The sequence below is a fragment of the Lampris incognitus genome, chromosome 7 (assembly GCF_029633865.1).
Source record: "Lampris incognitus isolate fLamInc1 chromosome 7, fLamInc1.hap2, whole genome shotgun sequence".
Classification (NCBI taxonomy): domain Eukaryota; kingdom Metazoa; phylum Chordata; class Actinopteri; order Lampriformes; family Lampridae; genus Lampris; species Lampris incognitus.
This window is the reverse complement of record NC_079217.1, coordinates 47,531,464-47,547,559: the sequence shown is the minus strand read 5'-3', so window position 1 is coordinate 47,547,559 and position 16,096 is coordinate 47,531,464. Positions and strand designations below refer to the sequence as shown.

General features: G+C 44.3%; 1 protein-coding gene across 2 annotated transcripts in view; it reads right to left on the bottom strand.

Annotated features, from left to right (window-relative positions):
- Positions 1–14,040, bottom strand: part of LOC130115973 (gastrula zinc finger protein XlCGF57.1-like) — a 53,380-nt gene extending 39,340 nt beyond the window's left edge. For both annotated transcript variants that reach the window (XM_056283873.1, XM_056283872.1), the window contains exon 1: positions 13,840–14,040. In XM_056283873.1, coding sequence (XP_056139848.1) covers positions 13,840–13,993 — 154 coding nt within the window. In that variant the 5' untranslated portion in view covers positions 13,994–14,040. The remainder of the gene's footprint in view (positions 1–13,839) is intronic.
- Between the last annotated feature and the right edge of the window lie 2,056 nt (positions 14,041–16,096).

Sequence of the window (16,096 nt, the reverse complement as noted above, 5' to 3'; positions counted from 1 at the left end):
GCAATGCAATATTAAGTGATATCCTTTAGAGCAGTCACTTTAACAAAATCTCTTTTTTTGTGTATTTTTCTACCCAATTGTATTCAGCCAATTACCCCACTCTTCCGAGCCGTCCCGGTCGCTGCTCCACCCCCTCTGCTGATCCGGGGAGGGCTGCAGACTACCACATGCCTCCTCTGATACATGTGGAGTCGCCAGCCGCTTCTTTTCACCTGACAGTTGGGAGTTTCGCCAGGGGGATATAGCACGAGGGAGGATCACACTATTCCCCACAGTCCTCCCCCCCCGAACAGCTGCCTCAACCGACCAGAGGAGGCGCTAGTGCACCGACCAGGACAAATACCCACATCCAGCTTCCTACCCACAGACAAGGCCAATTGTGTCTGTAGGGACGCCCGACCAAGCCGGAGGTAACACAGCGATTCGATATGGCAATCCCCGTGTTGGTACGCAATGGAATAGACCACCACACTACCCAGATGTATCAAAATCCTTTTTGACATTTGGAAAAGAAATGTAGGCGAGTTTAAATTTATATTCGAATATCAAGGCTAAATACCTGGTCTATCCCTCGGCCAGTAGAGAGTTGTCGAATATGTTTTTCCATTTGTAATATAATTGTATAGAGAAGTGGGCATCAGAGCACAAGCAGAGACAGTTATATTTCAGAAAAAAATTATAAGCGAAACACGCAGAGTATGAAAAATGAAAAGAGACATTGTATTGAATATTTACATGCATGTCAGCAGGTTCATTGTATCGTTAAAGAATGGTAATTCATAGTTTTAGAGTTGGCATATTACTATATCTTTAGGGCTAGTTTGTTTTGGTTTGCTCTATTGGCAGCATTTGTGGATGTCTGTGATGTACTGGTTGAAAGGGAATTTGTTGTCCAGAGTAATCCTGAGGTACCTCAAGCTTTCCAGTCTCACTCACTGTCCCTCCATATATGATGGCCGGGTTATGGCGGGTTGAAGTCCAGTTTTTTCGTTTTGTTAATGTTGAGTTACATGAATTCTTCATTGCACCAGTTTGTGAATTAAGACATGGAGTTGCTGTAGGCGGTAAGTTAGTTTCTGTCAGGACAGTAAGTATGGCTTTGTCGTCAGTTTATTTGAAGAAAGTGGTGACAGGTGATGAGCTTGACAATTATAGGTATAAAGGGTGAAAAGGAGGGGACGAAGGACATCCCGGGGGGCTCCGGTGTTGGTTATGATGAAGGGCGATGTTATGTTTTCCACTTTGACTGCTTGAGATCTATTGCACATGAAGTTGTGAATCTAGTGTATGAGTAGAGATGGGACACTGACGTGCTAAAGTTTCCTAAATATTTGGTTGTGCTGGATTGTATTGCAAGCACAGCTGAAATCAACAAACTGTATTCTGGCGTATTCCAATTGTGTATCACAGTGAGCAAGCAAAGTGCTGAGGTCTCGGTCAAAGGAGATGTGGTTGGTTAAAGTGGCGAGTTTCTTTTTTTTATGTCCAGCTAGCGTCCTTGTTCAAAAGCTTGTTTAATGTTCATGTACGCAAAACTCATCCTCCAGTTTATGCTTGTAGCTTAGCTTCTGTTTTTGAGGTGCTTAATTTGTGGGGGAGCCAAGGTTTTGATTTTGGGTATCTTGTGAAGGTTTTTGTTAGAATTATTGATTCCATGCAGAAATTGATGTGGTCTGTGATTACCTTGGTCTGTTCCTCTAGCTATCCCTCAAACACCTCCCTCTTTATTGAATCTGATGGGTAAACTGATGCACTGATGGAAGGCTGGCAGAGTGTGGTCTAAGCAATACCTGTTGGAAGTCCCCAAAAATGAAGTCGAATGTGAGCTCAATTGTACAACTGCGAAGGGTCTCCTTGGTCGAGCTTTTCGCTGCCCTCTTACTGCCTGGATTAAAGTGGGAGCTTTAATCCCACTTTAATCCAGGCAGGAGCTTTAATCAATTTTGATAAAGTGGGAGTGAATATGAATATGACTGAATATGACTTGTACAACGGTTTTCAAGAATGCGTTTTTTTCTTTGAAATAAACATGTGACCTGTTTTGAACTCACCCCTCAAAGAATCGGACCTGAGACTTGTTATGAACCAGGATCAATACGCAGAATCGTTTTTGGAGTCATCCATCCATCCATCCATCCATTATCCAAACTGCTTATCCTGCTTTCAGGGTTGCGGGGATAGAATCAGGATCATTAAAATCCAAATGATACCCAACCCTAGTTATGCTCAGACATTAAATACGAAAATTATGCAATTAATTCCACGAACCAATTAAAAAAAATTGATGTCCCTTGTCCCACCCAAACAGGTGCAACAAAACCTCTCTGCTCCCACTCAGTCTGCCTCTTGGAGTGTGAGCCAACTCGTCTCTACATAGCCTTTTGCGATTAGCTAGCGCGCGCTCTGGATGGGGCTGAAGTGTGGGGAGGTATTAAACACCCTGCCACCTCCCCAGAGGAGAGGAGCGAGTCAGGTACTTGGAGGCGCATGATGGGAATGTCAGGGCAAGGCGACCCGCACCGCACTTAAGTTTATGGTTCCAAGAGTTTTGTTTGGGACCAAGCCCGGAACGCACCGGGAGAACCCCTCAACACAGACAGATCCCGCTGCTGCCACTCCCATCAGCCCTTGGTATGTAAGACAACAGATGCCGTTAGTAAGGCCGCCGGAGCAGGGGGGACCTTCGAGAGCCCGGTCAAAATCAACAGCCAGACTAGTAAAGACGTTATTTTCATGCACACCATGCCCATTTTCAGGTGAAAAATGACGCACCTCGGACCCTGTGCAGAGGAGATGTCAATCAAAATGAGGGAGATGTCAATCAAAACGTAATCTGCCATGCCTACACAGTCTTGAGAAAAGGTCTAAACAGAGCATCCGGATAGTGTCGTGGACTAGTTCGTTGCTTACCAACACGGGGATCGCCAGATCGAAACCCTGTTACCTCTGGCTTGGTGAGGCGTCCCTACAGACACAATTGGCCGTGTCTGCGAGTGGTAAACCAGATGTGGGTGCATGTCTGGTCGCTGCACTAGCGCCTCCTCTGGTTGGTCGGGGTGCCTGTTTGGGGGGGGCTGGGGGGGAATAGCATGATCCTGCCATGCGCTACGTCCCCCTGGCAAAACTCCTCAATGTCAGGTGAAAAGAAGCAGCTGGCAACTCCACATGTATCGGAGGAAGGCATGTCTGCTGCCCTCCCCGGATCGGCAGAGGGGGTGGAGCAGCAACCAGGGCGGCTTGGAGGAGTGGGATAACTGGCCAAGTACAATTGGGGAGATATAGGGAGAAGAAAGAAAAGTGGTCTAAACAGCAAAATGAGCTGTTTTTTGAACCAGGTTTTCAAATAGTTATGAAGGTTTATTCATTCAGATTTTGTGGATACCTAACGAGACACACAATTTTGATTAAATATATGTATTTTTACTTTTTAAATCTAATTTTCAGGGGCTTTAAGTAAAATATTTCCTTTTGGTGTCATTTCAGCACAGGATGAGACCCAGAGGAGGATCGATGAGACCTACGAGGGCCTCAGTGGCGTTGCAGCTATCGTTGACAACATTCCGGTATGGCAGCACAAAAGAGGAGCACGACGCAAACCTACGGGCCATGCTGCAGACAACGAAGGAAAGAGGGGTAAAGTTATACCCAGATAAATGTGTCATCTGTGTTCCAGAGGTCAAATACTTCAGGCACAGGCTGAGTCGTGAAGGCATCAAACCAGACCCAGGCAAGGTGGAAGCAATCAGAAATATGGAGCGACCTCAGAACAAGGCAGAGCTTGAGACAATACTGGGGATGATCAACTTCCGGGCCAGATTTGCACCCAGATAGTCAGAGGTGAATGCACCACTACGTCAACTACTGAAGGAAAGCAGTGAGTTTGTATGGGATGCAACGCATGACACGGCGTTCCAGAACATGAAAGATCTCATTGTATAGGAACCAGGTCCAGTCCTCACGTACTTTGATCCAGAAAAGGAACTGACACTACAAGTTGATGCATCCAAGAGTGGCCTTGGAGCAGTGCTCCTACAGGAAGGTAGGCCAGCTGCATACACCTCAAAGTCACTAAATCAGTCTGAAGAAAGCTACGCTCAAATTGAGAAGGAGCTCCACGCAGTCCTGTTTGGGTGTAAGCACTTCCACTAATGTGTGTATGGTCGCCACGTAGTCATCGAGTCTGACCACAAGCCTCTCAAATCGATACTGAGGAAACCCCTCGCAGGAACACCAGTCAGACTTCAATGCATGATACTGCAACTACAAAGATATGACATCACTATCATGCACCACCCCGGAAAAGACATTCCAGCCGCAGACACGTTGTCCAGGAAGTCAGTCGTCACCAACGAGACCAATCTGAGTGAAGGCATGGATGCCCAAGTACACATGCATATGAGTAACCTACCTGTGAGCGACAGCAAGCTTAGGGAAATCCAGAGGCAGCTACATCCCAAGACACGCAGCTCACCGTGTTGAAACAGGTAATTCAGGCCAGCTGGCCTGAATCAAGAAAGAAGTGTCCACCCAGCATTGCTGAATATTGGAATCACTGGGACGAGATCACAGAAATCAACGGTGTGTTGTTTAAAGGTGAGAAAATCATTGTTCCGCACACACTACGAGAAGAAATGCTAAGACGCATACACACAGGACACATGGGAGTAGAAAAGACTAAACAAAGAGCTAGAGAAATTCTATTTTGGCCTGGCATAAATGCACAGATAGAATATGTAGCGGAGAGATGTCCCATATGCATAGAGCGCCGCAGCTAGAACACGAAAGAACTAATGATCTCACATCCTATTCCTGAGAGGCCATGGCAGGTTGTAGGTACGGACTTGTTTACTTCTGAAGGGCAAGACTACATAGTAGTTGTAGATTACTACAGTAGATACTTTGAGATCGAAAGACTACATCACACTACTTTGTCTGTAGTCATTCACAAAATGAAGGCCATATTTGCTAGACAAGGAATACCTGAGAGAGTTTTCAGTGGTAATGGTCCTTGTTACAGCTCCGGGGAGTTCAAGAGCTTTGCAGAAGCATGGGAGTTTAACCACATCACTTCTAGTCCCCACTATGCACAGAGTAATGGTCTTGCAGAGAGAACCGTCCAGACAGCCAAGATGAAACTGGACAAAGCCAGAGCAGAAAGAAAGGATCCATACCTCCGCTTGCTGCAGTACCGCAACACTCCAGTTGACGGTCTGAAGTCACCAGCCCAGCTGCTAATGAGTCGACAACTGAGGTCAGTACTTCCCACCACAGGTAAACAACTCCAGCCACAAGTTGTCTGTCAAAAGGCTGTGCATGCCAGGAGAGTACAGTATCAGCATAGACAGAAGCAATACTATGACCTCAGTGCAAGAGCACTGTCAACACTAAAGTGTGGTGACACAGTCCACATCCAACAGCCAAACGAACATTGGAAAACTGCCACTGTGACAGAGCCTGCAGACACACAACGTCCACACTGTTGAGGGACAAGCCTATCATCACAATCATCGTCACCTGCAACAGCCAAAGGGCAACACTACTCACACAAGCTGTGAAGTACAGCCAGAACCAAATGATGGTACAGAACAAGGGACGTCAACACTGGACACTACATATTCAGACACGTACACTACCAAGTTTGGACGTGTAGTTAACCCAAGAAAGGTCCTTGACCTGTAAATGTAAAGGGTGTAGGCGGATCGCTGCCCTATGGACATTTGTCCAAAAAAAAAAATCATCATGCTGAACGTTACATTTTCTGAATTGCACTGAACATACCAAATGCAAGAGTCAAAGTTTACTATTACCTGTTTATCATGCTTATGTTGTATTTTGAATTGCACTGACCATACTGAATGCAAGATTTGAATATGATACTTACCTCTTTATCCTACCTACTTACCTAAAGGGTATACCTCGTTCGAGTGTTTTGTCTATCATATGCTTAAGAAAAATACCATTGTTATGTTTTCACTGTTGCCTTGAAATATTTACAGTGTTTTAAAAATGTGCACGTTTAGAATAATGCACTTATGTCATAACATGGTTTACTTATTGGGGCAGTAGAAACGTCATTATTGCCAAATGTGTTGTATGTTATGAAGGCATTTTATTTTAAGAGAGACGTAGTATTCCTGTAACCTATCACGTTACAGTTGATACGACTGGATATGACATATGACGTACGGAAGTACTTGAGGTCAGAGATGTCATGGGTATGCCCCGATGGAGTTAATTAAAGACAAACAATTTCAGTAAACTGTTTCATTCATTATACCATATCAATGAATATGACACCACGGACGCAGCTAAATACCATAAAATAAGCGGCAAAAATAATGGGCGGCGTGGCTCAGGAGGTATAGTCCATGGGCCAGAGCCCAAAATTTCCTATTTCGGTACACTCAAGGTGGCAAAACTTACTTATAATTTTTGAAAGGATCCATGTCTGTAGATGATATTTTGGTATGATAACCATTCCTGAGTGGCAGCTGTATCACAGTTATCAGCTCATGAAGTTAACCACCCCCTAAAGTAAATTGCATTTTAGACGCTGGTGCATATCCTGGTTTAGCCTCATGGTCAGGACATTTTTCAATGTTCTATAATATTGTCTTTGGTATCATTTTAAAGGGGACCTTCTTAGCTTTCATTCAAGCCCTGTTGTGGATATTTCTCACAAATATAGAGGTCACTTGAGCTCTTCAACCCGTCAATAACACACATCTTTCTGCAATGTTCGCCTAAACTATATACTTTCTTTTAGCCCTGTGGCATCTAGGAATATCAGGGACACAAAACACAAAAACTGGAATACTCACAGGACTGTAAAGATTCAGGAAATGTATAATATACCCATACTATTTCATTGTGTGAGGTGATTGTGAACCTTAAATTAGAAGGGCATTATTACTAAGAAACTAACTAGACCAAAGCCAGTTAGTCCATGGGTCAGACCAGATATCGATATCACCCAAGGTGACACAACTTCACTGGTGCCATTTTATTTGGTACACTAACAGAAGTAAAATAATACATGATAACCTTTCCAAATGAGCAGCTATTTCATTTTTCTTTCAGGAAACTTGTTTCTGTGCCTCTCACGATTGTGTATTTGCCCAGATTTTTACAAATATAGCATTTCAACACCCCTGGTACTGATTAGCCTAGCTTAAACTCTGGGACAGTTCTTAGTTGGCCAACAACCAAGGATAACCAGTACTGTGTACTTCCATTCATTGTGCTAAGCTAGGCTAACGTGCAGCCAGATAGCTTTCTACTAAACACATATAGAGGAAACTGGTATCTATCTTCTTGTCTCACTCTGGAGAAGATTGTAAGCTAATTTCCCATAATGTTAGCATGTTCTTTTAATGTATATGTTAATATGATTAGATAAAGTGGCTACGAGGAACTTTCATCTTGTGTTGATTTTAGCGGCCTCATGTGGACAAAATACAGCTGTTGCATAGCAACTAGGTAATGTATCTATTTGTGGCTATGTAAGATAAATAATGGTAATATGACGCTGGTGAAGCAAAGTAAACTTTGTTTTAGTAGTGTTCATACACCTAAGTTACATGTATTTGTTTGTATGTGGCAGGTGAAAACTGACTGAATATGGCCACTGGTGAACAAGCAAGTTTTTACCCAATACCAAAGCGCCCACGGGTGGAGTGCATTATCCACTGTTCTGATGATACAGATAAGCTGGTTTCACTACAAAGTGTCGACTCATGGAGAACTCTGCTCAGGGCAGCTCAGATACGAAATCATGCACCAGTTTTGAAACTGGCAAAAGACATTCCTGAGGGACAGATTCCAGCAATCTACTACCACAGAAAGTGTCGCAGTATCTTCACTATGAAGCAAATTCTTGATGGCCTCCTTGCAAAAGAAAAGAAAAGTTGTGTCTCTGCTGAAGAGAAACAATCTAAGAGAGTAGCTCGACATGCTCCAAGTACATCTAGGACTTATGATGCAGAGTGCATATTTTGTCAGAAAAACAGCAAATATTCCAAGAGACAGAATACGAGAGAAGTACTGGTGCAGTGTCGAGAACTGCGAGCTGATGCAAAGATCAGGAGTGCAGCCACAAAGAAAAGGGACAGCAGAATCCTTGCCATTGTGAGTAGAGACCTTGTAGCAGCTGAAGGGCACTACCACAGGTCATGCTATAGACTTTACACCAAAGAAGAGGTTTCCAAAGGAGAGGTTGCCAGCAATGAAGATGATGATGCTGCAGCCCAGTATGAAGCTGCTGTGAATAAGGCATACAATGAGCTGTTCCTCTTCATCAGGATGGAGCTTTTTGGCAATCCTCAAGTGATGACAATGACTGATCTCTCTTCTAGACTGGTAGCTTCAATGAACTCCCAAGGCATTGCCCAAGTCAAGGAATCAACCAAGAAGCACATCAGGCGAAACCTGGAGAGTGAGTTTGCTGGAGCCTTGCAGATATTCCCTGATGAGAAAGGAAAATTCCTCCTCTATCCCGATAACTTGTCCATGAGGGAACTTGCCAAAGAAAATCAGTCTCTCAAAAGGGAGCTGCAGACCCTGAAAAGTGTCAGTGCACAAGATGTTATAGCCAAAGCAGCCATCAAATTGAGAGCAGACATTAAAAGTCAAGATGTTCCTCAAACCTGGCCGCCTGAAGTCAAACCAGAAGCAGAATGTCCTACCATTCCAGAGTCGCTCATTATCTTCCTGTACTCTCTACTCACAGGCTCAAATGATCCTGATCATGCATCCCAGAGAGTGCAGTGCCTTCTGCAGTCATTTGGCCATGACATAGTATATGCAGTGACATGTGGAAATACCAAGCCTTCCAAGCACATTGTTCTGCCATTCAGTGTCAAATCGTTGACAGGAAATGTAGAGTTGATAAACATCCTCAACCGACTTGGTCACAGTGTGTCCTATTCACAGATGGAAGAGATCAACACTGCCCTGTGTCTCCAGAAACTCTCATCATCAGGGAGTGGCATTGCCCTTCCAGCTAACATCCATCCTGGCATATTCACAACTTTAGCCTGGGACAATATCGACCGTCTTGAAGAAACTGTCAGTGGTGAGGGAACATCTCACAGAGTCAATGGGATTGCTGTGCAAGCAAAGCCAGTCAACCCACTTCCTGTCCAACCCATGCCCACTGTTCCCAAAACAAAGAAGAGAAGCATTGATGGACCCCCACCAATGTTACCAACTTACAATGCTGGACAACGGGTAGGGCCACCACAAAGCAAAAAGTCAGATGCCGATACTGCAGCCAATACTAAGCTTGCCAGAGAGAAAAACCTTCTTTGGGTCCTAGCACGCATGTCACAACAAGAAGAACAGTCAGTCAGCAGCTGGACAGGCTTCAACATCCTGACTCGAGGAGAGATGACGGTCATCCCCGACAATATAGGCTATCTGCCTACCATCAATGCTCCAGCGACACAAATGTCTACTGTCAACGAGGTGCTTAACCAGTCACTGAGCATCATGCAGTGCTTAGGCCTGAGGAAGATTGTCTGTGTCTTTGACCAAGCCCTGTATGCGAAGGCTGTCGAGATCACATGGAAACACCATGACAAGTTCCATGATATCATCGTTAGGCTTGGGGTATTCCACACCATCTGCACACTGCTGGCAATAATAGGAAAGCGTTTCCAAGATGCTGGACTCAAAGACCTCTGCATTGAGTCTGGCATGATTGCAGAAGGCTCAATTGCTGGTGTTATGGATGGCCGCAAGTACAACAGGGCAGTGCGACTACACAAGCTCCTGTATGAGGCTCTCATGCGACTGACCTTGAATGGTTTCCTGTCCTGGTTGGAAGAAACTCACAGGAATGACATGGTTCACCTGAATGAGACACTGAAGACCATTGACAGCCTTGGGAAAGAAGTCTCACAACATGCTTTGAAGGAGGTCCTCGAGAACAGCTCTTGTACACGCATCATGGATCTATTTGAAGTCTACCGTGAGTTCCTTAGAGGTGGAAACGGCAGCCTCTCAAACTTCTGGATGTCCTATTTGGACATGGTTGAAATCTTGTTGGGGCTCATCCGAGCATCCAGAGAGGGAGACTGGATGCTACACTTGGCTAGCATTCGAGCAATGATCCCATGGTGCTTTGCTTATGACAGGATGAATTATGCACGCTACCTCCCCTACTACTACGCCCAGATGTCTGAGCTGCCCATCACACACCCAGATGTGTACACAGAATTCATGGAAGGAGGCTTCTCAGTCCAACTGGGCTCCACCAATCCCTTTGGCCAAATCCCTGTTGACCAAGCTATAGAAGAAACGGTGAACAAAGACACCCAAACAGCTGGAGGGACAAAGGGATTCAGCTTGAAGCCAGGAGCTGTGACCAAATATTATCTCACAGTTGAGTATAGAAGCATGTACCTCAGACAGCTGAGAGACCTGACAGGTCAAGGCAGGTGCAAATGGTCTCATCCAGATCTACAGAGTCCAAGGATCAAGAGAGATGAAGCAGATGTCCAGTCTCTCATGGACCTTATGGAGAATAACTGGCTCAATCCTATGTCCCCTGATGAGATTGATTTGGTTAACCTCTCCACTGGCAACATGGCTCCACCTGATGTGACCATAGATCTCTTGAGAGCTCTTGAGAAAGGAGAAGAGGCCTACCAAGCATTCCAGCAAACAAGGTTAGATGCAGACCCACCACCTGTGAAATTCCACGACAAGATGACCAAGCAAAGTCTGAAAACATTCTCCAATGTCAGCACAAAACAAGCTCATGGAAAGAAAGCACAGGATGTGGTTCTGAAGGCAGATAGAAACATTTTCAGTCACATGATCCTGGTGGCTGAAAGCAGGAAGGTGAATCTGAAGGATGTCCTTGCCTACCCATTGGGCCCACTACCATGGGCACTGGCAAATGCTGATGGGTCCTTACGAAAAACAAACAAGGCTGCACTTGCCAGAGAGCTTGAAAAGAATGTATCTCCTGCAGAAGACATCCCAATCCCATCTACTTCCATCATTGATGGGATGAGCCTGGTCCAAAAAATGAATGGCAACAACAAAACCTTTGCACAGGTGGCAGAGTCAGCCTTGACCCAGGTCCTCCATGAGGGAGCACAGAGTGGGAGGATTGATGTTGTTTTTGATGTCGATCACCAGACTTCGATCAAAGATGCTGAACGACTGAACCGGGGTGGAGACATCACTCTCCAGTACAAGAATCTTGCAGGGGGACACCACGTCCAGCAGTGGAGAAAATTTCTGTGCAGTTCCTCCAACAAGACCAGTCTCATCAAGTTTCTGGTGGAAGAGTGGAAACTCCCACGATACAGAGCTATGCTGCATGGCAAGGTGTTGTACATGACCTGTGAGGAAACCTGCTACAAGTTGACAGAAGATGGGTGTGAGGAAGCAGCAGAACTGCACTCCACACATGAAGAAGCTGACACCCGTCTGCTCCTGCATGCATTGCATGCAGCAAATGCGGGCTCAAAGTCAGTTATCATCACAGCTGAGGACACTGATGTCATGGTGCTTTGTCTTGGCTTCCAGAAGGACATCACCTGTCCCATCTACCAGAAGTGTGGGACTCAGAACCGCACACGGTTTGTCGACATCACCAAACTGGCAAGTTCACTTGGAGACAGCATCTGTGACAGCCTAATTGGCTTACATGCCTTCACAGGCTGCGACACTGTCAGTGCATTCGCTGGTCGAGGGAAGCTGAATGCCCTGAAGATAGTGAGAAAGCACACTTCCTGCCAAGAGACTTTTAGTCAACTGGGACAGACATGGAATGTGAGTGATGAGCTGTTCCAGAAAATTGAGCAGTTCACCTGTCGGATGTATGTTGCTAATAGCAGCACTGCTGAGGTGAACAAACTGCGTTACCAGCTCTTCTGCACCAAAAGGGGAGAGGTTGAGTCCAGCCAGCTGCCACCATGTAGAGACTGTCTCTTTATGCATGTTCAACGAGCCAACTATCAGGCAGCAATATGGAAGTGCTGTCTGCAGGCTAACCCTGTGGTGCCAAGCCCTACTGAGTATGGATGGACAGACGATGAAGGCAAGCTGGCCATTTACTGGATGCGCTCCCCACCTGCACCAGATGTGGTCTTGGAAATGCTAACATGCAAGTGTGTGCATTCATGCAAAATGCCAAGCTGCATGTGCCTGTCAAATGGACTTCCATGCACAGACATGTGCAGGTTACAGACCTGCAGTAACCAAAAACAGCAGGATGGTCCAGAACTGGACTTTGAACTTGGGGAGTCAGATGATGAGAGAAACGAGCAGTTTGATGAATGACAGTGTGATGATTCTGATGGTATTACTGTGGTAGTAGTCTATGGATGCACAGGATGTTGATTCTGGACTTGGTTACCCAGAGCTTGATAACAATAATGTAACCATATTCACATATACCCATTACCCTACCCATTACCATTACATATACCCACTAATGATATGGGATTACATGTATCATTGACTAAGTATATGTAAATGTCAATGTTGTTTAAAATATTAAAATAGTTCATTACCTCACTATGGTATTCCTTTTTATCATGTATTTTGATTGTGTATTTAAACAAATGTATAGAGACCAGTTTGTGACCTAACTGGCTTTGGTCCAGTTCTCATTTAAGGCTCACAATCACCTCACACAATGAAATAGTATGGGTATATTATACATTTTCTGAATCTTTACAGTCCTGTGAGTATTCCAGTTTTTGTGTTTTGTGTCCCTGATATTCCTAGATGCCACAGGGCTAAAAGAAAGTATATAGTTTAGGCGAAAATTGCAGAAAGATGTGTGTTATTGACGGGTTGAAGAGCTCAAGTGACCTCTATATTTGTGAGAAATATCCACAATAGGGCTTGAATGGAAGCTAAGAAGGTCCCCTTTAAAATGGCAAAATATTATAGAACATTGAAAAATGTCCTGACCATGAGGCTAAACCAGGATGTGCACCAGCGTCTAAAATGCAATTTAGTTTAGCGGGTGGTTAACTTCATGAGCTGATAACTGTGATACAGCTGCCACTCAGGAATGGTTATCATACCAAAATATCATCTACAGACATGGATCCTTTCAAAAATTATAAGTAAGTTTTGCCACCTTGAGTGTACCGAAATATCGTCTGGCCCATGGACTAGTAGCGCGGATCATCTAGTTATCGGAAGATAGCAGGTTCGATCCTCAGCTCCTGCGGAGAGCGTGTCAAAGTGTCCTTGAGCAAGACACTGAACCCCTAACTGCTTCTGATGAGCAGGTTGGTGCCTTGGATGGCGCCTCCAACACCAGTGTATGAATGAGTGGGTGAATGTGAGGCATACACTGTAATGCGCTTTGAGTGGTCAGTAGACCGGAAAAGCACTATATAAATGCAGTCTATTAACCATTTAAGCAACACGTTCGCCAGTATGGGGCCAGGTCAGTCAAAAACACTCGCTCGAACACGCACGCACGCAAATACACGCACAAACACCCACACAACTGGAACTGTCCTCCCAGATGAACATAATGGCCAATATTATAACTAGCCTGGTTCCCGTTACAAAAACAAACAGGGTTAGCCTAAAAAATTAGTGGTCTGGTGTCTTGATGCATGCTCAATAATCCAGGTAAGAAAATCAAAGAAGGTTGAATCAGTTTATCTGATTCAGGAGGTTCAGCGGTCTGTCTGGTGGTTTTGCTCACGGTGGCCTGGGACGGAGTCAAATTCCCTGCCTGACTTATTGTTTCGGTCCGCCCCGCTAACAAAGATCAATTTAGAAAACATTGTGCCAGCTGAATGCTGCTGGTGGAATTAAGTAAAAGAACAGTTTGCCCAGTTCATTCGTACAAACCTGATTTGTATATCCGTACTTCAGGCTTATAAATGGCGTCCAGTAGTTTCCTCTGACGATAATTTTCCTCCTTTAGACGTAAGATTTCAGCCTCATAATCTGCGATTCTTCTTTCAAACTTCAAACGTATTTCAGTGACGGGCTGATCCATCATTGATCTCAGCGGTGAAACAAAAACATCTTCAGACGACGACAAATTCCATCTCCTGAAGTCCCGATGTTGTTGATGTTGTCATTTTTTTTCTTCTTCTGCTACTTCTTCTTCTTCTGCTGCTTCTTTAGGTTTATTGGCGGCTGGCAAATAACGATTTGGCGCATTACCGCCACCAACTGGAATGGAGGGTGGATCATAACGTCTATTTACTTTAAAAAAAAAGTCTTCTCAATTAATTGTCTGGCCAACAGCCTCTCCGGGTTGTCAACCAACTCAACTCACATACGTCGTTTAATTTCCTTTTTTGTTCTTTCAAGGCTTCTTCCCTTATCCTATAGCCCTCATCTCCTAGTGACTTTGAATTATGAACATCCTGAAAAATCTCAACACATAGTGTCTGCTTTTTCTTTACAGCCTCAGCACATTCATCATTCAGAGCTGGCATCCATGTGTTGACAACTTTCCCAGACATTTTATGGATTCTAGACCATATCTACCTGACTGGGCTATCCGGATATCGTGTCCCACAAAATATCTTCCTACACTTTTTTTTCCTCCATACTTAATGGTCTTTCTTGGTAATACTCTATCGTTTGTATTCATTTGCATTTGCCTGAGCAGGGTTCTTACACGAGGACAACAAAGATTTTGCTTCCTGAACACTTTTGGGTGTATTTTATAGATTTTGGGCTGCTGATCACGAAAATCACCTTAAGTTTTCCTATCACATACAATTTTGTATATAACCAATTTGTGTGATGTCCCGTCATATTTTAAGTCTACTAGCCTGTTTCCCACAAAGCAAGCTGTTTTGGTCAGTCAAAGCATACGTGGGCATGCACACAGTGTAGGTGCTATGCAAAATTTTGTCTCAGGCATGCCTGGGCATGGTTAGTCAGGTTAGATGCTGGCAGACAGGCTATAAAAGCTGCTCACATTGACAGATGCTGTTTGGACACATGTTGATGCACATGTTCTTCAGACAATAGCATAGTGAGTATACTTAACAATAGGATTTATTGTCATCAGGAAGATTTAATACAGCAGAAATGTCTCCTCACATTTTTTGTGCAACATATGAAGTCAACCTGTCAGCTTGGCTCAGAGGTACTTGGAAGTCAATGCCATCTGCAGCCCCAATGATGTGACGAGAACAGAAGGATCACGTGACGGGCTGTTTCTTCTGTTTGATCAATGTGTCTGGCTTCTCTACTAAAAATAAGAACTCTGGGGCACGCTGGTGGCTCACCTGGTACAGCGCGTACCACATATAAGGCTGAGTCCTTACCGCAGCCGCTTGGGTCCAATTCCGGCCCAGACCCATTGCTGCATTTCATCTCTGCTCTCTTCCCTGTCTCTCAACTACCGCTATCAAATAAAGGTGGAAAATGTCAAACATAAAAATCTTTAAAAAAAAATCTATTGAATAACCCAATCTGCCTTCAGCCATGAGACCAGTGCCACATGATAACAGTTTGCCAGTACCGAAGGAGAGCCTAGATGAGGCAGATGAAGATGCCACAATGGATGAACTAGATGTGGTAAACGACACTGATCCAGATGTTGAACCCTAAATACCTGGTTATCCTCATCTGATAACACAGCCAGAATTAAATGACCTGGTCATGAACTTAGATTTGTCAAAAACTAAAGCATAGCTACTTGGTTCAAGATTGCAAGCGTAACTGTTGTTATCAGGGCTTGTATCAGACCACTATATTAATTAATGTTAGTGCGCTGATAACAATTGGACCAGAAATCTAACATAGGTTCGACTCAGGAAGTGAATGGCACGACCATAGGTTAAGCAGAAGAAGGTATTAAAATAATTTCTTAAGAAAACTCTACAAATTCAAAATCACTAGGAAAAAAACAATAAACAAAATAATAAACAATTCCCCCAAATTGTCAGTCAATGTGTAAAACCAGTCAGTCAATATGAAAACTCAGTTCAGTCCAATCCAGTGGTTTTGTCCTTGTATGTTCTAAATTAGGCCTGATGGAACTACCAGGGTAGAGTAATGATAGCGTTGGAGATCTCCTAAAGTAAAGCCTTATCTGTATCCAAGGGCTCTGTATCCAGGGAAATTCAGTCAATCCACT